This window comes from Acomys russatus, chromosome 17 (genome assembly GCF_903995435.1).
Source record: "Acomys russatus chromosome 17, mAcoRus1.1, whole genome shotgun sequence".
NCBI lineage: Eukaryota > Metazoa > Chordata > Mammalia > Rodentia > Muridae > Acomys > Acomys russatus.
In genome coordinates this window covers 56328946-56351381 of record NC_067153.1, presented here as the reverse complement: position 1 = coordinate 56351381, position 22436 = coordinate 56328946, and the positions used below count along the sequence as shown (strand labels likewise).

At 41.6% G+C, this 22436-nt stretch overlaps 1 protein-coding gene across 1 annotated transcript in view; it reads left to right on the top strand.

Annotated features, from left to right (window-relative positions):
• The window catches only part of Adamts20 (ADAM metallopeptidase with thrombospondin type 1 motif 20), a 121128-nt gene that overhangs the window by 61734 nt on the left and 36958 nt on the right, over positions 1 to 22436 (top strand). Inside the window, exons 19-28 of the mRNA XM_051160250.1 lie at positions 3393 to 3519; positions 6252 to 6462; positions 6633 to 6797; positions 7208 to 7372; positions 8439 to 8558; positions 9512 to 9619; positions 10335 to 10499; positions 10602 to 10892; positions 11703 to 11864; positions 14958 to 15131. Coding sequence (XP_051016207.1) covers positions 3393 to 3519; positions 6252 to 6462; positions 6633 to 6797; positions 7208 to 7372; positions 8439 to 8558; positions 9512 to 9619; positions 10335 to 10499; positions 10602 to 10892; positions 11703 to 11864; positions 14958 to 15131 — 1688 coding nt within the window. The remainder of the gene's footprint in view (positions 1 to 3392; positions 3520 to 6251; positions 6463 to 6632; positions 6798 to 7207; positions 7373 to 8438; positions 8559 to 9511; positions 9620 to 10334; positions 10500 to 10601; positions 10893 to 11702; positions 11865 to 14957; positions 15132 to 22436) is intronic.

The following is a 22436-nucleotide window of genomic DNA, read 5'->3' as shown; positions in this document are numbered from 1 at the left end:
ATGGGAAGGTGTGTGGCTGTGGACATAGGAAGACAGGTCAAGCAACAGGTGAACAAAGAAAGAATCTAGAATGCAGCGGGTGCTTTAGGAAGAGCTTCCGGGAGGCTATGGGAAGGAAAATGGCACCAGTGAATTCCTTTTACCATCGAATCCTCTCTGTAAACTCTGTGGCCTGCTGTTTATTTTTCTGTGTTCTGCAAGTAACCCGTACTCAAGGCTTTAGTTAAGTTGTGTATTTTTGTCTTAGAATTTTCTTAGGTTAATTTTTCAGCATTAACTCTTCTTTATCTTTGTAGTATCCCTATTTGCTGCTGTGCTCATGAATTTGTCTTGTCTTGGGCTCATTGGGTAACTTCCCTCATGAGGCACCCCTTCAATATTACCCTGAGAATGCTCCTCAGATTTCCTTTAATCTTGCAAGTCCACCTTGTATCTACCTCTCTCCTTAGGGGAAGTAGACCTCACCTTGGTATGTTTTGGAGAAGGGAAGGTAACCCAGGGGGTGCTTACCACCTCTGAAATGTGTGTCTAGTTCTTTAGTGGTGTAGACTCTAGATGGACAACTTGTCTTTAGACACTCGGAGGCCTTGCCCTTTGGCTGCTTCTTCAGCTTGCTCTCTGCTTCCCTGTGCTTATATAGGGGCATGTCCCACTCTCGGAGCTTTCTGGATCCTCTCCTGAGTTCCAATGATTTCAGAGAATGGGATGCACTGCTCTGTCCTGTGTGGCTTGCAGGGGGGCGGGCAACCAGGGAAACAGGGAAATGAAAGGGCAGGCACAGGCATACTGAAAAGCTAGGGTTGGGCAGAGCCAGGCTCACCCTGATCAACCCAGGAGCCCAGCATGTTTACTGTGTATAGGGTGAGAAGGCGGTGTCGCTAGTGTCCCAGGGAGGTCTCTGTAGTAGAGCACTCTCGGGCTGTGACTATCTAGGTGGGAGGAAGCTGTAGGCCATGGTTTATGAGCACTCTGTCCACATCTGCACATGGACCAGAGGAAGGCTTCGTCAGGTTCCAGGGCTCTCAGGTGCTGATCCCTGACAACAATAGGCATCTACTTGGGGCTTCTTCAGTTGCCTATATGGGTCCCTTGATGTGGTCTTCTTTCTTATTTTTTTTTTTTCCTTATGACAATCGTTTTGGAAATGGAGTAGGATGTGTGTGTGTGTGTGTGTGTGTGTGTGTGTGTGTGTGTGTGTGTGTGTGATGATTTTCTCACACCAGTTTTCACCTCTCTGATGTTTGAGTTATTTGAAGGTGAAACGTTTTACATTAAGATCTTTTAATAATGTCTTGTTTTCAACCTCCTTGTTTTGCTGCTCTATCTGTTCCTATTTCCTGCTCTTGTGTTTGAGGCTTCCTGAAATCCCTGTTGATACTTTTTAATATTTAAGAACTAAAATTGCCTTCTGGATCACATGACTCCCTTGGGAGAAGACCCTAAAGTCAGTTGGTCATTCTTTCCTGGGGAACAGTCCCCTGAGAGAGAAAAGTCACTCCTGTCTTCCTGTGGGCATGGTGGGGGACGTGGAATTATCCAGGATCCAGCGCACGTGGAAAGTGTGGTGGGCTGGGATGTCATCCCTGTGTGAGAGCGGCTTCCTGACTCAACCCTTCCCTGTCTTGTGTGATCCATCTTTTCTGTGCTGTGTGCTCTCCTCATCTAGAATGTTCTGTCCAGTATGGCAGCCACAAGCCATATCTGACCAGTCTGTTTTAATGTGCTATATGCTTGAACTATCCATAAGAGTTTGAAGATTAAAACGAAAAGAAGAAAGCAAAATATATTTTAATATTTTTAATATTAATAAGCCAAAATAATCAAAATTTATACACCTGGGGTTAATAAGGAAAGCCATTAAAATTAATTTTGCTAGTATCATTTTTTTTGTGTGTTGCTGTAATTACAGAAAGTACAAAGTGACATTTGTGGCTCACAGGCTGCTCTTAGTAACTAGAGAAATAATAATTTAACTGTCCTTCAACTATGATTTTTAATCCGTTATTTGTTGTCCGTTCCTACTCCGTATGTATTCATTCACGGGTTGGGCTTCATCCGCCTTGGCTCTGTTAACAGCATTTACCATTCACTTTTCGTCTTCACAATTTCCTCTGCTCGTCTGTTTCGTTTCCTTTCTTTATTTTCTTTTTCTTCTTTACACATATGCCTTTCGAACATTATTTACATTTATTTTAAAGAGGGCTTAGAATAGATCTGAGATAAACACATGTTCGTGTTTAGTTAAGTGGGAGTACAAAGTTGAGCGGTCAGAAAACAGAAATTTGATCATGTCACTGAGTGCTTCGACTCTCGAGTAGGATGTGGAGGGAGGGTGCGCCGGCCTCCCCTGAGCACTAGTAGTTTGCTTTGTGTCTGGGCTGTGGAGAAATAGCTTCCCGGTAGCTACGCGATGAGCCACGGCATCTGCGCAGTGAGCCACGGCATCTGCGCAGTGAGCCACGGCAATCATCAATCAGACCATACTTCCGGGTTCATCGCCACGCCTTTCTCTGAGTAACTAAGATCTCCATCCATGCCCTCAGAACAAAACAGACCCTACTTTTAGAGCAGCTTTAGTTCTAGCAAACAGCGGAAGTACGGAAGAGCCGAACATTCTAGTCTTCCCCCCTCTGCCCTCCCTCTTTCTCCCCACCGATCTGCTATGCGTGTGTGCATCCTTTGGACATGTGTATAACTGAGGAGCCAGTTCAGAGTTCCTTTGTCATGTTGTGAATCCTGTGAGCGTTGACAAACGAACGATGGCGTGTTTTCACATCCCAGTGTCGTGGCGAGGAGTTTCACAGCCCACCTCCACGCCCCCAAGCCTAACCCTCCCATTCCATCCTCCACGACCTGTGGAACTATTAATCTTTGTGTTACTTCTCCTTACCCTTATCATTCATGATGCCTGTCTGAAAGGGCGACCCTATATGGACGGCACTATTCTGAAGGCTGAGGGAAAGGACACAAGCTCATTGTCACAGGCCACATCCCCTCCAGCCAGCTCACATTAGTGTCATTCCATCAGCGACGAAAGCTCTCATAACACGGGACATATTAGAAAGTAGCCCAGTGATCGAGTGTGACATGACATCCATGCTAGCCCCAGCCCTACCTGCCAACCCCTCTGTTGCGGAGGTGAATAATTTTTACTACATACCTGGCCCATCTTCCTTTTGGCCTCCTCGCTGAACAAACTCCCACCCCTCCCCCCCCCCCAGCTATTGAGGATTCTGCTTATAAAAAGTAACTCCTGATAAGATGAATGCACCAGGGAGCCTGAGAGAGTGCTACCAGAACTTTCTACTGTCCTCACTGAGTCATTTAGCCTAGTTATGATGGTTGTTGAATTTTTCTTTAATTTTTTCATTTTTAATTTCGCTCTGGCCAAGGTCTTCATAGAAGAAAAATTGCCTGCATACGTAAGAGTGACCATGCGGTTGTGTCTGATCAAAGCTGTGACCACTTACCGCTGCCACTGTTTGTGACTGAAAAGTGCAATACAGACTGTGAACTCAGGTAAAAGATGTAACCTAGGATGTAACCAGATTGTAATAACGATGAACGGATTGCTAAATAAGACCCTCAGCTCAGTGCCTCACGCGAAGCCAGCGGGCCTTGGTGCTTAGAACTCTTGGGCTCACTGACCCGTGCTCATTAACAGTAACTCATTTGACTTTTGAATTCACAGTTTTAGCTAAATGCCCTTGTTTAGGCCTCACCTTTTGTGTACAGCATGGAAGCGCTTTATTTCTTATAATAAATTCAGATAAATATCTAACCTGAAAAGCCAAAGCCGTGGTTTAAAGATTTGAATTAGTAGGTCCATGTTGCGTGACTCTGTAGTTCCAACTGAAATTAGGACCTAATAAACATGTAATATTTGAGGATGAGAAAATACAGATTGAACTCCCTGATATAGTAGAGTTTAATTAATATGTTAATATTCCTAAGGGAATTGCAAACAAGTTGGTACTTCTCCCAAGCTCTAAACTTCTTGCTTGTTGGTATGTGAGTGTGAGTGCACATGTGTGGGATTACCCACTAGACTCATATAAGGTAAAACCAAAAACCCCACAACTTCATATTCCAGTGAAAGAAATTACATTTTGGCGGGTGAAACTTAATATTCAGAGATAGCCAAGACTTCTCCTCCATGAATGAAGAGTGAGAATTTGGATATACTGCGGCATTGTGTAAAAGGACATAAGAAAAGTCTGGCCAGAAGGCATGGCGCACAGTGGAGTCAGTCCTTAAGAAATGAGGACTCAAAAAAAAAAAAAAAAAAAAAAAAAAAAAAAAAAAAAAAAAAAAAAAAAAAAAAAAAAGAAATGAGGACTCAAGCCCGTGCTCCGTTACACCGGTGTGCACATATTGCCTGAGACATCCTCCAGGCTATGATTGGGATGTTTTGCTAAAGTTACTATCTTTACTTAATGAGCAATGCTTTTTTAAATTGATTCTAAATAGAGAATACAGGAGTTAACTAGAGGTGGTGGCATGCTTCACAAGAAAACTATTTTGCCAACTTTCAAAGGCTGTACCTTGCCTGCTGTGGTAAGATTCCCAGAGCTCCCCTGTTCGTATGCCAAGGTTTGGCCTGGGGTTCGCAGAGGAGGAGACTGTTGGGGAGTCCTTGTAACCCATGGAGTCTTAAGTCTACCATAAGTGCCAGTCGTGAGTAAAGCCAGCTGCTCTCCAGGAAACTCTCAGTTCTAGGACACACCTCCAGTGTTGCTACAAATAGTTAGACGGAGACCAATATGCATATAGTATTTTTTAAATTTTATTTTATTTATGTATTTATCAAATGTAGGAGTGCTCTGTCTGCATGTGCACACAAGTGGCAGAAGAGGGTATCAGATCCCTTTATAGGTGAGCCACCATGTGGGTGCTGGGAATTGAACTCAGGACCTCTCGAAGAGCAGCCAGTGCTTTTAACCTCTGAGCCATCTCTCCAGCCTGCATAGTATTACTTTTATATAGTTTTAGAATAACTAAGATTTCATTTGGAAGATGGTAAGATCATACAAATACACACACACACACACACACACACACACACACACACAGAGAGAGAGAGAGAGAGAGAGAGAGAGAGAGAGAGAGAGAGAGAGAGAGAGAGAGAACCATTGGAACCCTCTCTTAGCCTCATTTTCCAATACAAGAACTTTCCTTTCTTATAAAATAAATTTTAATTCGTTGGACATGAGATACTTATTTTTCTCACCTCCTGCATTTTTCATAAAGTTGATGATGAACCCTAAACTGGTTTTTATCATCTTTCCATGCACTCCTTATCAACATACAGAGAAAGACAATTCATAAGCTGATTACATCTGAAAACTCACTCTGAGGTCAGTGCTTCTTCTGGTCCACGTCAAATCATCTCAACCTGTCTCCCAGCCCAGGAAAGACAGTGCTGCACAGAACCACACTGCTGCATCTTGCCACTTAGGGCTGAGCTGCCCTCCTAAAGTAGCATGTATCACTAGATCAGAAAACACACCCTTTCCTATTACACAGAGTAAGACTAGACAGCATCTTCACTGATCCGGTGGCTTCCAGGTCATATGGAACTCACTGAACCACACTTTGTGACAACAGACTTGGGTCAAAGCAAAACAAACAAACCTAAAAACAAACAAAACAAACAAACAAACAACCGCTCTTATTTATTTATTTACTCACTACATAGCCCAGGCTGTCCCTGAACTTATAACCACCTTGTTGTGAAAATGGTTATATACCAAGAGAACTGTTCCCAGCAGTCAAACATGGTAACTCAGTATGGACAATGAGTTCAATGTGATTTTATCTAAAAATTTGCAAAGCTGAAGGAGGGATCTGAGATCCCTTGTTAAAAGAAAGCCATCTCCACTGCTTATGTTCAGCCACTCAGCTTTGGGTTGAATAAATACCAGAAAAGGAAGCTCATCTTCCAAATCCTCACTTGAGCTGGCTGAGCCAGGCTCCTGGCATCCTGTGGCAAGGTCCCCCGCCCCCTGGTCTGAGGCTCATGACCAGCCCTCTGGCAGTGGGAGGCTGGCTGTCCTTCAGACAATATGCAACAGGGTCCAGTACAAGAACTTCGCATCCCCAATTCAGCGATTTATCAAATAATTTCTAATGGATTATTCATCACCTCTTAAAAGCTTTAAAAATTAAGTCACACGATGAAGCTTCTAGATCTATTTTTAAATTGCTATTCATGAGCACTGCCATTAAATGTAGTAACATCTCCTTTCTAGGTGGCACATCGCTGGCAAAAGCGAATGCTCGTCCCAGTGCGGCCAAGGGCACAGGAGCCTAGACGTTCGCTGCATGAAGTACTCCATGCATAAAGGACAGACTGTCCCAGTAGAGGATCACTACTGTGGTGATCAGCCCAAACCTCCTACCCGAGAGCCATGCCATGGCAGCTGTGTTGTAGCAAGGTGGCACTATTCGGAGTGGTCCCAGGTAAGACCAAAGTTGTCACTTAAGGAAGAAAAAAAAAATGCCTCCCCTTTTATGAATTCATAAACATTTCTATTTCCCTAAAACATATTTTTGCTAAAATTTTGTGGGTTTTTTTTTTTTCTATTCCTAAAAGCCACTGGTTTTTGTTTTGTCTGTTTGCTTTTCATTAGTGTTCCAGGAGTTGCGGAGGAGGGAAGGAGACCAGAGAGTCCTACTGTGTCGATGGCTTTGGCCACCGCCTTGCTGAACGAGAGTGTCAAGAGCTTCCTCGGGTGACACTTGGGGACTGCAATGAGTTTCCTTGTCCCATCTGGGCAACTAGTGAGTGGAGTGAGGTAACAGTAAACGCGTGGCATAGAAACACCGCCGTAGTGTCACGCTGTGGAAACGTACAGCCCAAGGCTGCAAAAAGCAAATGTCTTTATCATAAGAGCAGTAAAAACAAAAGCAAAACAAAACAACCTGTAAAACTGCCTGGTTCTTGGGCTGTTTATATTTATCAGGCCAGCAGTAACATTTACTGATATTTAGTCTATAACCACCTTCATAAACACGCAAGTTGCTCTATGGCATCGTGGGGGCGCACTCTTCAAGGTCAAAGGTTAGCTTTGGATCTTTGTTTCTAGAAGAAATGGGACCTGGGTGGCAGGTGTTAGGATGGCTGGTTTTACCCTGTGAGTGTCTCCAGAGGAATAGGAAACGGATCTTTGTGTCCCTTCGTGATGCAGCTGTGTTACCTCCCCAGTGTCCTGTCACCTGTGGAGAAGGAACGAAACAGCGGCAGGTGTGGTGTCAGCTGAGTGAAGAGCACATGAGTGACGGCTTCTGTAACGCCAGCACCAAGCCTGAGTCGCTGAGCCGCTGTGAGCTCCGTGCGTGTGCTTCTTGGCATGTCGGACCGTGGGGCTCTGTGAGTACATGACGGGCGCTTCTCTGCTTCTGCCCGTCTGTGTAGTGAATGCCTGGGAAAGTGTAATGATTCACTCTCTCCTCGGGAGGCTCAGTGAAATATGGGTTGGTATCACTAGAAATAGTAGAACTCATCACTAGAAATAAAGATGGGAGCTAGCAGGATGGCTCAGTGGGTCAAGGCACTTGCTGAAAAAGCCTGGCGTTCTGAGTTTGATCTGTGGAACTTTCATAAAAGTGGAAGGGGAAAGCTGCCTCCACAGAGCTATTTGACGTCCACATAAGTGCAATGGCATATGTATGTGTAGACACACACACACACAGACACACACACACACACACACACACACACACCACCACCACCATCATCATAGAAAAATGCGTGTCTGAAACGACCCTTATCTGCAGAATTTTGACACTACTGATAGGTTTGCTGTGCTTAATATTTCAGCTTTGTCTTTTAGTTTACTTTGACCAAAATGCTGAGAGCATCTGCCTACATCAATTTCCACAGAGTATAAACGTGCCCAGTGTCTGTGTGTGCAGAGTATTCTCACTGTGTTTAGGAGTCTTGCTGGGAGGCCCTGGGGTGAAGGATGCTCAGGCTGGGTGAAGATAGGAATTTTAGTGTCCCATTGAGGGTGCTGTGGCTGATGGAAGGCGCCTCTCATTTCTTTAACTAAAATCGTATTACTTTTTAGATAAGGAACTTAACACGTTAGGTGACAGATGTTTATCAGGCAGGTTTTTGTTACTGAAATTGTGTTGTCTCCTTAACCTGCATAGCAGGTCTCTATTAAGATCTTTATCCTGGCACCTTTAAGAGCACATCAGTAATAGTGCATTTGATTAACTGCAGTGTTTGGGTAATAACTGCATAGTAAGTTTGAACAAATAGGCATGCCAATTCCATTTACTGATCACGGGCCTCAAATCTAAACCAAGGGCCAGTCAAAACAGCTACCGAAAGTCCATGACTAGCTCTATATAACTGCTGTTCGCTAAGAAAGTAGGAGCCTATGCAACCCTTGAAAACTGTGGTTTTGGCACCTGTGCTTTCCTTTCAGTGCACGGCCACCTGTGGACACGGCTATCAGATGCGAGCTGTTAAGTGTGTCAGTGAGCTCTTTGGCACCATGCTAGATGACAGAGAGTGCCAGGGAGCCAGCCGGCCAAGTGACAGACAGGTAAAGGGGAGGGGGGTCTTCATGGATCAGAAGGGGTAATACCTATGGGATGGAAGGGTTATCGATGAGCACAAATCACATGCACAGACAGACAGACAGACACACACACACACACACACATGTACACATGTGCACACCCATTTTTCTCCATAAGCACTTTCAGAAATACAGACTGTGTCATTCTTGGTTTTGCCATCCTGTGTTTATTGTTAAGTCTTCCCTTCTGTCTGCTTTAGAAGTGTTCGTTTAACTTGTATATTCCCGTTCTTTGATTGTCTGTGACTGTGAATCCCATGAACTTGGGGACAGGTTCTTTTTATGGTACAGCCCTGTATTCCTTCAGAATGTCCCATATTAGGGCTGTTTTGAAGGGCTTTGTCCTTTCAAGGGTCAGATGGAATGGCAACAGAAACCCTGGGATGCAGCCTTCCTAGTCAGTACTAGCACTTCCTTCCTGTCCACTACTAACACTTCCTTCCTGTCCAGTACTAGCACATCCTTCCTGTCTAGTACTAGCACTTCCTTCCTGTCTAGTACTAGCACTTCCTTCCTGTCCAGTACTAGCACTTCCTTCCTGTCTAGTACTAGCACTTCCTTCCTGTCTAGTACTAGCACTTCCTTCCTGTCCAATGCTAGCACGTCCTTCCTGTCCAGTACTAGCACGTCCTTCTTGTCCAGTACTAGCACGTCCTTCCTGTCCAGTACTAGCACTTCCTTCCTGTCCAGTACTAGCACTTCCTTCCTGTCCAGTGCTAGCACTTCCTTCCTGTCCAGTACTGGCCTTGCCAAAAGTTTGTGTTTCTGACAATGAGAACCTTCAAGTCCTCCGTTTACAATTTTGCATGCAGGACTGTTGGGTTCCATATGTGAAGAGGGAAAACAAGGACAGTATTTAATACAAGTCAGAGTGAGTAGTTAGATGCCATTCAATCACGCTTATTTTTCTTCAACAGGACTGTATATTTGCACCTTGCCTGGTTATTCCAAGAGTTGGGGCCACCTCCTTCCCAACCATTGCCCTGGGAAAGGCAGCGCAGTGGCGCCATGGATCTTGGACCCCAGTAAGTGACAGAGCATTTCCACTATGGAGGCTTCACACACGTAAAGCAGTTGCTGCGTTTTGGCCACCGTTAGCGTGCGTGTTCTCTCTCAGTCATTTGATGGTATGGAGGACTTGCAGGGGATTAGAATCAGATCATGGAGTGACAAAATCCTGAGCCCCTATCTTTGTGCAGGGAAGCAAATCTTCAGGATGTGTTTTTAGTCTGTAACATGAAGACTGGACAAATAGCCCAGACAACCATGAGAAGCAGACATGGAGACATGGTATTAGGCATTTTTACCAGCTTCTGTCTCAATTGCAGCTATTTTATGTTTTTTTGTAAAATTGAAAGCTATTATGTATTATGTATTTTAGTTTGCTTTAATCCCAGATTTAAAGTTATGGGATCAGATGCCTTCTATTACATAGTCTTTCAAGGTTCTTTTTAATTTCTAATGATGCTCTTACACAAAATGTCTTCAGTGTACCTTTACTTTCGACATGTGACCAAATATTATATTTATTCAAATTATTAGATCTGATTTATAAAATGTATTATGCCAAGTAGAGCATTATAGAGCCTTGCTTGTGTATAACTCAGAAATTATGCCGGGTGATGTCACTTCTCTTTTATGCTTTCTCTGTATATTTTGACATTTCGAGACATAGCAGCTACAGGGAACAGTAATAGGGGAGGTACTGGAGCCACCTCACTGTCATTTGGCTTTTTAAAGTGCTCCGCGTCGTGTGGAAGAGGCAGCCAGGCCCGCTATGTGAGCTGTCGCGATGCTGATGACGGAGTAGCGGAGGAGTCGCACTGTGCCCATCTGCCCCGGCCTGCTGAAGTGTCTCCCTGCTTCAGCCCCTGTGGAGAGTGGCAAGCAGGCAGCTGGTCCCCGGTGAGTTGGCTTAATGAGAAAGGCAGGCACGGAGAGCTTAAATATAATGCTTGATATGAATGCAACGTACTCCGTCGTAATGTTGGTTAACTTTCCAATCAGTGTTCAGCTTCCTGCGGACACGGGAAAACCACTCGGCAGGTTTTATGCATGAACTACCCGCAACTGGTCGATGAGAGCTACTGTGACCCCGCAGTCCGTCCCGCGATCGAACAAGAATGTAGCCTGGCAGCCTGCCCGCCCTCATACAGCCATTTTCCCAGCTCCTCTGAGCAGCCAAGCCATTTCCCAGGCAGAAATGTTCCGTTAACTCACAGACCAGAAGAGACTCAAAATCGAGGGGTCCACCCATCGATCGGAGGGAACCAATGGAGAACAGGCCCCTGGGGAGCAGTAAGCTGTTTTTATTGAGTTATATTAATTTTGTAACTGAGTCATATCACAGTCCTTTTCCAGATAGGCATGTAATGACATCAAATGTTCTTTAATGGGAATGTTATCCAAGAGGCAGTAGCTCAGCTCTTCAAAGGCTTAAGCACTTTGATGCAGATCAGAAGTTTCCAGGGTAGTCTTGAGTATGCAGTGACTATTGAGGAATACACTTGCAAGCTACCTCATTAGAGTCCCTAACGTGCAAACAAGAGCAAACCTTGTGCTAGCGGAAGACTGAGGGTTTATGAGAAAGAAACAAAACTTGCTGGTGAGTCCTGAGAATGCAGGGGTCCTGGGTGCTCCTTTTATGGGCAGACAGCAAGGTAAACGTCAGGTAGCAATATGGTGTCACTGTTTTAAAAATGCCTTCCCAGTGAGACTTCAAATTTCTTTTTACTTAACATGTATTTTGAGAGACTGAAGGGTCACTTTCTAATGCATGTTTGAAAGACATCCTTTTCATCAACTTTATTTATCTATTTATTTAAGACAGGGCCTCACTCTATAGAACAGGCTAGCCTGGATCTCACAGAGATCTGCCTACCTCTGCCTCCTGAGTGCTGGGACTAAAGTCATGTGCTACCACGCCCAGCTTCCCTCATCAAATTCTAATGAAGCCCTTGGTAAAAAGTCTAGTGTTTTGGCAGATTTTCTTCATTAAAACTGTGACTCCATGAGGGAGATGTTACTGTTGACCTGGCTTTGTGCTGAGCCAGCACCATTCTCACTGTGTTGAGCGTGAGGTGCGTATTTCTGTTCTGTCCCCGTCAGTGTTCCAGAAGCTGCGCAGGCGGTCTCCAGCACAGGGCTGTGGTCTGCCAGGATGAAGACGGGCGAAGCGCTTCTTACTGTGATGTGGCCTCCAAGCCCCCAGAGTCACGGCACTGTGGCTCCGGACCTTGTCCACACTGGAATTATGGGGACTGGGGAGAAGTAAGTCATACTGTCCCCCATGTCATCCCTGAAGATAAAAGTAACATGCTTCCTGCTGCTGAGCACCGTGGGATAATTCGATCTCACTGTTTTGTGTAGAAACAGATTTAAAAAAAAAAAGTTCTTTTGCCAGAAGCCCTCTGCTATGATAATTACTCATTCCCGAGAGTGTATACACCATGTGGATGAAACCGGATGTGCAGGCTGATATGTGTGTACACTACCAAAGTCTATCAACAAAATGGGCATATAGTCATCTATACGTCTTAGAAAATTAGGTTCATGGGTACAGAAAACCAAGTTAGCATTTGTGCAATGCTTTCTACTTTGTGTCACTCACTCGACCAATTACCATCAAACTAGATTATTAAGCACAGCTTCAAGGATGACTTCTGGAACCGGAACTGTGTTGAATAACCACACCCCTTCCCCATGTTTTTCAAGGAAAGAGAAAGAAAGGAATTGTTTAATGCTTTTAGATGGATGAATTACTCAGGCAGTCATTTTTGTGTTCCTTTCAGAATGTCCTTAGCACATAATTTCTCTTTATAAGTAATTGGTAAATTATTCTTTAAAGGGATACTTTAGCTGGCAACTGAAATGTGTCAAGTTCCTTTTTAAAAATATACTCTAGCATGGCAAGTTACAATGCCAGCATTGCAAATAGCATTTAAACACTGATTACATAAACATGGTCTCTTTAGAATCTAGGAACGCATCTCAGTTGCCAGACGGCTGTTGGCTTTGTTTCTTAACAATTAAACTTTATTATACAACCCAACTATCTTACACAAGAGGGGAAAAAAGGTTAAAGGGAAACAAGAGTGAACCTTCCAGTATCTGTTCCATGGGACGGGTCTCTAGGTGTCTCTGGTCTGCACCCTGGTCTGGCCTGTTCACTGATCCTTTTCCTGATCCATATGTGCTCAAGCTCAGTCCAAACCTGCTGCTCCTCTCGACCTCTTTGCCTGTCTCTCACATGTGCAAGGGCTGCTCTCCTCCTCCCATTGAGGGTCGATTAGAAACACAATAATCCAGGTGGAATGCCCCAGTCCGCTTACTGAATTCCAGGCCCAGGATGGTTCCACCCAGTCTATCTCAAGGTTAATCTCAGGGAGTATCCGTGGTGTGTCCAAGGGCAAAGCCTACCAAGATTGCTTTCACCTGTGACAAAGCTTACAATCCTTCCCACACAGCCCCCTTTTCTTTAAAAAAAAAAAATTAAGAACTATATATACAAATATACATATATACAGAATCATCAGGTATCAAATACATAACCAAGTTCTTTTATACTTGTTAACCTGAGAGAAAGTATTCCACTATCCTACCAAAGAAAGTCCTTTCCCTTCATGAGAAATTACAATTATCAATCTATAAATGTGTTTTGAATTCTTAAACTAAAGCTTCTAGTAACACTGTGGCTATCTAGTCTTCAATCTCATCAGAGATCCACAGAAGGAAATTCTATCTAATAAAGGAAGTGCTGGAGGGCAACTTCCAAGTGTGGATAGGACAGAGAGAGCAGACCACTTGGACAGTCACCGGGTTCTCTCCTTCATTGGGGCAATCAGTCTTCAGCCTGATCGGCCCAAAACATCCAACAAACTGCTTTTTGAAGCAGAAATTCCGACGGTCTGGTCCATCTTGTCTCTTCAAAGCTGGACAGTCAACTTTCCAGTATCACTGTTGATCATAATGGACAGTCAGCTTGTCATCAGCAGTAGAGATAAGAGCAGTTTCTCAGTCCAGTGACCATTCTATCACCCTCATCTCTTGATGCCCCCATCTTCAATGATCTATACAGAGATGTGGCCAGGAGCAGATGTTTCTATCAGGAAAGCACTCATCATTAAATGCCATATTCTATGGATCTCTGAAGAGTTTGAAGATCAATTCCCTATCTATTCTTACAGTTATCAATCTATTCCTTTGAAGACATATACAAGAAATAAAACAAACCTGCTCTATAACAAAGTAAGTTAGTATCTAGTAAGATTTATAGGTAACTAAATACTAACTTTTATCTCTTGATCTTTCTGAACAGATTATTAATAGTTAGTTTTCATAAGACATTACCTTTTCAAATGAGTGGCACATGAATAATACATTAAATAAACATTGAACAAAATGATCTTAAGTTTTTAACATACAATATATAAGATTTCGTCAACATATAACATACAATACATAAGGCAAAAAATGAATAGTAATATACAATTTAAGTTTTTATCAATGTGAAGCAAAAGTTGAATAAAATAGTCTTAAATTTCAATCAACCAAAAGTCTTAAATTTTCATCAATCTACAATACCAATGTAAGATTTTTGAAGCTAGTAGATTCAATAATATACCTTTTATTCTATAAACCTATATCCTCCCTTCCTTCCCCCCTTTTCTTTACTATTAGATCAGATAGAAAGATAAGAGAGAAAGAAAGAAGAAAGAAATCCCCAAATGAAACTTTTATTAATTTTAACTAACCCCCTTAGGCAAAAATGAGCATTGGTAATCCACCAAAAACACCCACCCCAACTACTGGGAATGGGGGCATCGTGTTGTCAAAATTACCTTATTCTGTTTAGGAGAAAAAAAAATGTTTTTTATGTAGACTAAACACTCTGAAACTATAAGCCAGCCCCAATGAAATGTTTTCCTTTATAAGGGTTGGCATGGTCATGGTGTCTCTGCCCAGCAATAGAAACTAAGAAACTCCATGTCTGTGAAAATTGAATGGCTGACCAGAAGTCTTTTTTTTTTTTTTTTTTTTTTAAGATTTGTTTATTTATTATGTAGCCAGTGCTCAGCCTGCACATACACTCACAGGCCAGAAGAGGGCATCGGGTCACATTATGGATCCTTCCCACAGAGAGCTTAGCATTTACGAAAGCTGTGGATTTGACCACATAAATGTGTGTTGCACACCTGCCAGTGGGAGCAGGAAGGCCAGAAGTTCAAAGTCACCCTCAGCTACATAGGGAATTCCAGGTCAGCCTGGGTTACATGAGGCCTTTTTTCAAAAGAAGAAAATGGAAGAAAAGTAGTATTCTCTTTGAAGTTAGACAGGTGTAAACTTTCCTGTTCTTATTTGCAGTGCACACAAACATGTGGTGGAGGAGTAAAATCGAGATTCGTGATATGCCAGTTTCCCAATGGCCAGATGGCACAGGAACACAACTGTGAACTGCCCAAGCCACCTAGCATGACGCAGTGTCACCTGCATGCCTGCCCTGACGATGTGTCCTGGTATCGGGGACCATGGAAATCGGTACGATAGTTATTGTAGTTTTACCACCATGTTCCTTTTACTTGAATTTCCTCTTCGTAAGTGGGAAAATTCACACACTATCTCACATCTTATTACTGCTTCTGAAAGCAGACTACCCACTGTACTGACAGGGTCATCAAAGCCAATAGACCGAGTAGGAGTTCATTCAAGTACGGTGATTACATATGTGTATCTGTGTAATGGCTTTATATGTATTTATTTTGAATTAATGGAAATGCTTCCATTCACTGCATTTCTGACCTCCCCTCTGGTTAACTGGATTTGTTAATAACCGACGTTAACGTTTTGCTTGTAACAATGGCAGACCAAGGCCGGCCGTGTCTTGTTTGAGTTTATGACTGTATGTGGCTTTTGTCTGTTCCAATCCAATAACTGATGCAAGACCAAATAACATTCTTTTTAAAATTTGCTTCCTTGCTGTTAAGTTGACTGTTTTGTTTAGAAATGTGAAAATAGTAGACAAAGACATGTGCTTACGTAAAGTAAATTGCTCATCGTTAAACACATCATGGAGAAGTATGGTTTATGCAGTAATTTACTATGAATATTCATTTTTTCCACTGTGTGGACTTACTATGGTTTAGGAATATTTTAATTTTCTTTTTTTTTAAGTCATAGGCAAAATTCATAGGTAGTGCTCATAAATAGGTTATTTTTGCCAGTTTTTTCAAATGTACGGTTGGACATATAAGTAATGCACAAATATATTAAAATTACCATTTTTATCACTTTTGTCTATTTTAGATCATGAATATTTACCTTTCGGATAAAAACTGGTTTGAGACAATGATCTATTTATAAACTAAACTAAAAAATCGAGCCATTTTTGTTCCAGTTAGGGAGAAATGTGGTCACTAACTGGAGACCTTGCTGTAGTGGCTTTGCTTCTGAGCTCAGTGGTGCTGTTTCCCCATGGGCCATGGCGTCAGTGCACAAGCCTTGACCTCTGCCTGTGTCTTTGCTTCCTGATTGGTACTGACATACCTAAACGTAGGGATTTCCATTACGGGGCAGTGAGCTGCCTATATCAGTATGTTTTATTGGTGCTCAGTCTTGTCTTTTGTTTCTGACCATCTGTGACAGATGTTACTCCACAGTGGCAGAGCAGATTCTATGCCCGCAATGCCTGAAATATTTACAATTAGAAGATCTAGCTGATGCCCGTTCTGTTTAACGGGCAGAATGGACGTGTCTAAAGCTTAGGACAGATATTCACTTTAGGATATTGTGGATATTTAGGATATTTAGGATAATGGATATTAGCATTACAGTGTGCTGTTGGAGTCAGTTTTTCTAATGGTTCACATGAGCTTCCATTTGATATTGCCAACACCCTGCAGTTCCCCAACCTTCTAAAAGTATCCACCGTGGCAGTCACATATATCTACGTACTGTATTGGAATGTGTCTGACCTAGTGCTCCAGTGATATGTTTGTGCATAAGTCATGTCATAACTGAGAAACCTCGATATCCATTAAGTTCTCTGCATGAGCAACTTTTCTACCTTGTAGAAATAATCGGTCAAGAGAACAATACTTAAGATTGCCGAGCAGTGAGAGCGAATTACAGAGATCTTTATTTCTTACTACACAGCTGTTCCAAAAGCAGCTAATTGAGTAATTCAGTCTTTGCACTAGTGAAGAATATCTTTATATATTTTGATAATTTGAAAATGAAGTTTTTAAAAAATCACAATAAATGTTTATGCCAGAATTTTTACAAACCTATTTATTTGCATGTGTAAAGATATATATCATTAGAGTGCCTGGATTTCTGTTATTATATGAAGAATATTTATTTTTTCAATTAGTCTTTTATATTAAAAGGACTCAGAGAATCTGAAGTTTTGTTATCAAAACCAGGTATATATATATATGTACACATATATATTTTGTCTCTTTCAGTGTTGCTACATATTAGCCAAATTTCATAATAGCTCTTATAACAAATTAGATTAGTTTAGTGTTCTTTCATAAGTAACATTAGCTTCAATAGACCCGGCTCATTCAGTTAGAAGATTAAGGTAATCAATATGTACATACATGAATAAATGACATTAAACCTTTTCATATTAAAGGAAAATAAAGAAGACAGTGTATAAAATCATTATTAAAGTATTTTAGAAGAAAGTTTGAAATTTTCCTAACTTTTCTTCATGTCCCGGGAAATCTTGTGTTGTAATAACAAAAGGAATAAATAAATCGTAACCCATGCTTGTTAATTGAATTACTGCATTTTTGTAATTAGCCATTGTGAATGGATTGTATCTTAACATACGGTGTTTGTTAAGGTGCTGTCTTTGTGCTTTGCATAATGTATATGTATGTTGTACTTTTATCCCTTGCATCAGTACCTACATGTTTTAAGCGACTGTCAAGCCTACATGTCAAGCCTACATGTCAAGCCTACATGTCAAGCCTTACCTTGTAATGAGTGGCTCCTTTTCTTGGTGCTGTTTTTCTTAAGTAACTGACTGTTAATGTCTCTTATTAAAAAGCTAACTGGTGAAAGTGACTGTTTTCATAATTTTACTGAGTATTTGCACACGTTACTACAATTTTCTAGATATCTCTTTTACAAACTAACATAGCAGTGCAAAGGTATAAGATTTACCATTTACTTGTCAATGCAAAAGTACTAGAAGTGGTTATATTCTGCTTTTTATGCATTACAAGCAATGAATAAACTACAGTGGTGGTTATTATTAAAGTTACAATCAGATTGTTAGTTTGTGGCCAGCATAATCCTTAAAAGGGTCAGCTCATCACAAGTAATTATTAGATAAAATGCTTTTAAAATATATCCATATATTTCCCCACCATCTCAAATACTTTTCCTAGAATGCATTTTCCTAGAATGATCGTGTTACCATGTAAAATGAACCCATGTTTGATAAGTAAATACTGTGTGTTCTACTCTGCTCTGGGGTAGAAACCAAAACAACGAGAGTAAGGAAAATGGCATTCCTTAAAAGATTCTCCTTTTAGAAAGTTTTTTTTTTTTTTTTTAAGTGAAAATTTGTTCTTTGAAACCTATTCACTCTGGTGCTTTCCTTCAGAGTGTTTCTGGGGGACATCCTGTAGGATTATAGAGGGGGGGGGGAAATCTCTTAAGTAGGATGCATGCTACATAAGCCCTTTCAGAAATGCGCTGGTGGTCTGACTCCACACAGCCGACTCCACAAGTTGCTGCTTTAGAGGTATTGTGCAACAAGAAAGCCGAGGAGTGGCTGCTGCCTCCGTAGCTCTGACTCTGGGCCAGGCTGGGAGCAGCTTAGGGCTGCCTAGCTCCCCTGAAGCCAGCAGCTACTCCGGAGCAAGGCAGTGTGGAGAGGAATGCTTCGGAAAACTGTCACTTAGTTTAACTTTATGAAGACCAATAAAGGAATCTACAGTAATTCTTTTCTTAAATTTGGAGAAAGGACATAATGGTTTGGAAATTAATTTTAAAATTTTGTTATTTATTCGTGTGTGTGTGTGTGTGTGTGTGTGTGTGTGTGTGTGTGTGTGTGTGCCACTGTATGCTTCTGACTACGCCACTGTATGCTTCTGACTGTCAGAAGACAACTTGAGAGTGTTGTAAACTAGTTCTCACTTATACCATGTGGACACCAGAGATTAAATTAAGGCCATCACACTTGGCAGGAAGTACATTTACCCACTGAGTCACCTTACCACCCCGGGAGATCAGTTTTTAAAATAAAGTTGAAAATGTATTGAATTGTATTTAACTCATCATACATTTTATATGTATTGAAATTTGGATGCCCAGCTTATTACCACATCTATCGATAGTACATTTGTTCTCAAATGTAGTGTATCTACTACACAGTAGCCCTCCGCTGTCCATTGTAACTCGACCAAGTGCAGTCCCGTGTGCAAAGACTTGGCGATTTAATGATGAATATGTGAATGTGCATGGGGGAATTACAGCTGCAGCAACACCCAAGTGATGTAAAGTATTGGAGACTCATAAATCTTTGGAGCTTGATATGTTAAAGTAAACCAAGGATTGCTGCTGAGGATCTCACTGAGGAGCAGGGTAATTCTGCTGCGAGGAAATCCTTCTAGAAAACTGAAACCAGTAAGATGTATGTCGTCATAACTTGTGTTATGTTGAGGAGGGTCTTCAACCCTAAAACAGGAGGTGAGTTGTTACATGATGTCAGAGCCTCCTCTGTACACATGGGGTTTATGTCTCACAAGAAACGAGCATGTACGCAGATGGGTTTACACATTGCTCTATGTGTGTATACGATGCTCTGAAAAGAGGAAAGGAAACCCAGCTGGATCCTGGACATTCTAGACAAATGACGCAGGAAAAACCTAAGGAGATATCCTAAAGGAAGAGCGTTTGTAGGTTTTGATGCCACTGGAGTGACGATTTAGAAAATAAAGCAACTACGTCATGCCTCCGCATAAACGGCTATGCCATATTTCTGTTGATGTTCATGTGTTGAAGAATACGAACCTACCCTCAGATCTGTGGCATTTCTGCTGCTTTCTCGGGTGGATGCTTTGCATGTGTAAGGCTCTCTGGAAGTGCTAGATGTTTCCAGAAGAAATTGTTTCTGTGTCCTATAATTGCCTCTGCTGAGTCTGCTTGTGGAAGTTAGAGGAACATTCCGGGTGTTCCAGAGGCCGTGCGTGGCAGCTGTCAGCAGTTGGAGAAAGCCATACTCCAGCATTTCTGTAATCACAAGAGTCAGACATTAATAGTTTCACATCTATTGCTTGACAGTTTCTAAGCTATTGATTGGGATTGATTTGATCATATATATAGATATAAATATATAGATATATAGATATCTTAACATGTTTTCATTGCATGTTCTCATATCCTTGTACATGTCTCTAGATATTAAAATATAATTTTTTGCCTTATAAAAGAAACACACATAAAATTTAAAGGTCTGTGTGAGATTAAATATAATTTATGAAATTAAGAAAATTTGCTGTCATTGAATTACTTATTAATAATTTAATAGTTAAAATTGGTAGAATATTTTATGAGTTTTGAAAAACTAGCTCAAAAAAGAAAAAAAAGAAAGAAAGAAAGAAAGAAAAAGAAAATTTAGCTCAACCCCATAGTGTAGGTCATGTTTCTAAAATGTGTTTTTAATCATTTCTAAAGTTGAAAGATTTACTTTCAGAAATCCCTCAAAATAGCCAAACTAATCTATGGGTGCTCTTGTAATATGCTAGAAATTGGTTTAAATCAAGTGTAGCAATTATTTTTAAAATTTGTTTTAAATGATACCATTAAGTTCTTTAAATTTTAGGAGTTAAATCTTTATATTTTAACAAAAACCTATATTTAACAAATAACAAGGTCTTCAACTTTGAAAAAAAATGGAAGCCATTTAAACAGATTGTAAAAATTGGCTTTGAAGTTTTAAGGATATATAGTTGGCAAAGTAACAGGGTAAATATTTTCAAGCATTTCAAAAAAATATTTTGGGGGAGGCTTCCAAAAGCAATCGCTTTCTGTCAGCCACTGCTCAGTCTTCCTTATCTCAAACAACAGGTATTAGGTAGCTCATTTGTATTCCTTAAAATATTAAGACATGTAGAGCAAGCCTGTTTCTGTAACAAACGTTAGTAGTTCAGAGGATGACCAGGAGTTTACATGTATGTCATCCCAGGAGTCATCAATGAACAGGTATGGGGCTCGGGACTTTAGTGGATAAATGAGAATGGGGGGACAGTGATGGCTTCTTCTGCTGAGAAAGCAGGGGCATCATGGGTGCTGTGTCAGGTACATACGTAGCCCAAACTGGAAAAAAAGACATAGGTAGGACTTTTAAAAATAGTATTTTGGGGTAGGGTGGAGTGGAGAAGCTGGGAGAACTTGCATTTGGGATCCTCAGAACTCATGTAAATACAGCTGGACACAGTAATAAATGCCCAGAATCCTGGCACTCCAATGAGGTGGGTGAAGAAAATAGGAGAGTCCATGGAAGCTTGCAAGCCAGCTCTCCCAGCATAGGCTGTGAGCATGATGAGAGAAGAGGACAGACACAGGAGGCTGTTTTCTGGCATCTACCATACCCTATGACACGTGCACCCATGTTCATATAAAAACAGATACACACTGTATATACAAAAGTATAGTATTTAGTACTCTTCCAAAGGCTTTGAATTCCTGAGTTAGGCTTTTCAAAGGCTGTGTCTTAGATATCCAGATACTTGTATGACCCAAATGCTTACTAACATCTCTAAATCCTTACCAGCTAGACTCAGGATAGACACTATTATCATTTTGGGTATTTTTGAGATGAGCTGGCCCCTTCCAAACTCTCTGAGAGGTCAAAGGTAGTCTCGATGTCTTGAGAATTCTGCTTCTATGTCTCAAGTCCTAGGGTTACAGGCAGTTGCCTCCATAGTTGGTCAAAGAAATGGCACTACAGCAATCAGTGCATGCCTGTGGATCTCAGTACTCGGGAGGGAGCAAGGGAAGTGTGCAGCGCAGGGCCTGTATCTAGCAAGACTAAGCTAAATGTTTTTTTTTTTAAGCAGACCTTTATCTACAAAAGAAAATATCTTTCTAAAAAAATCTACTCTTCTCTATCTACCTCATGCCTCCTTTGAAAATAATTTGGTGTGTAGCTGACACATGTTTTCAGTGTTTGGGTAAATGGCTTTTCTCAGGAGAAAGAAGACGGTTGCTTAGAATGCCCTGGGGTTCTTACTTCCTGTTTGGATGGCTGAGCCCAACTCTGTGAGCCCAAAAATGCCGTGTTCCAATGGTGTGGACCCATAAATCAGTGCAGGAGTCTTTATTGTCCTCAGGATTTGGAAAAAAAAGAAAGAAAGAAAGAAAGAAAAAAAGAAAGAAAGAAAGAAAGAAAGAAAGAAAAAGATGGCAGCAGTTGATTTAATGTGCATTTATGCTAGTCGAGCACTGTAGAAGATTCCTCTGTATGCAATATTACCTCATGACCACCCGCTAGTGCCAGTAGTACTGTTACTGCCATCTTATCACAAGACAACAGAGAAGCCATAAAGTTGCTGTATTGCTAGGTCCTTTGCACACTGCTGCAACACAGCACCTGGCAAAACTACTTTAAGGAAGTGTGTAGTGTGGCTCTTGGTTCTAGGGGACACAGTCTATCAGGGTGGGAAAGACAGACTGGCACAGCAGATTGGGCATATTGCATTGGCAACCAGGGAGCAGACTCTGAACAGGAAGTGAGGCTGGGCTACAGAACCCCAACACCTATCCCAGTTACCCTCTTTATCCAGAAAGACTCCACTTCCCAAAGGTTCCATCAGTTTCCCAAAC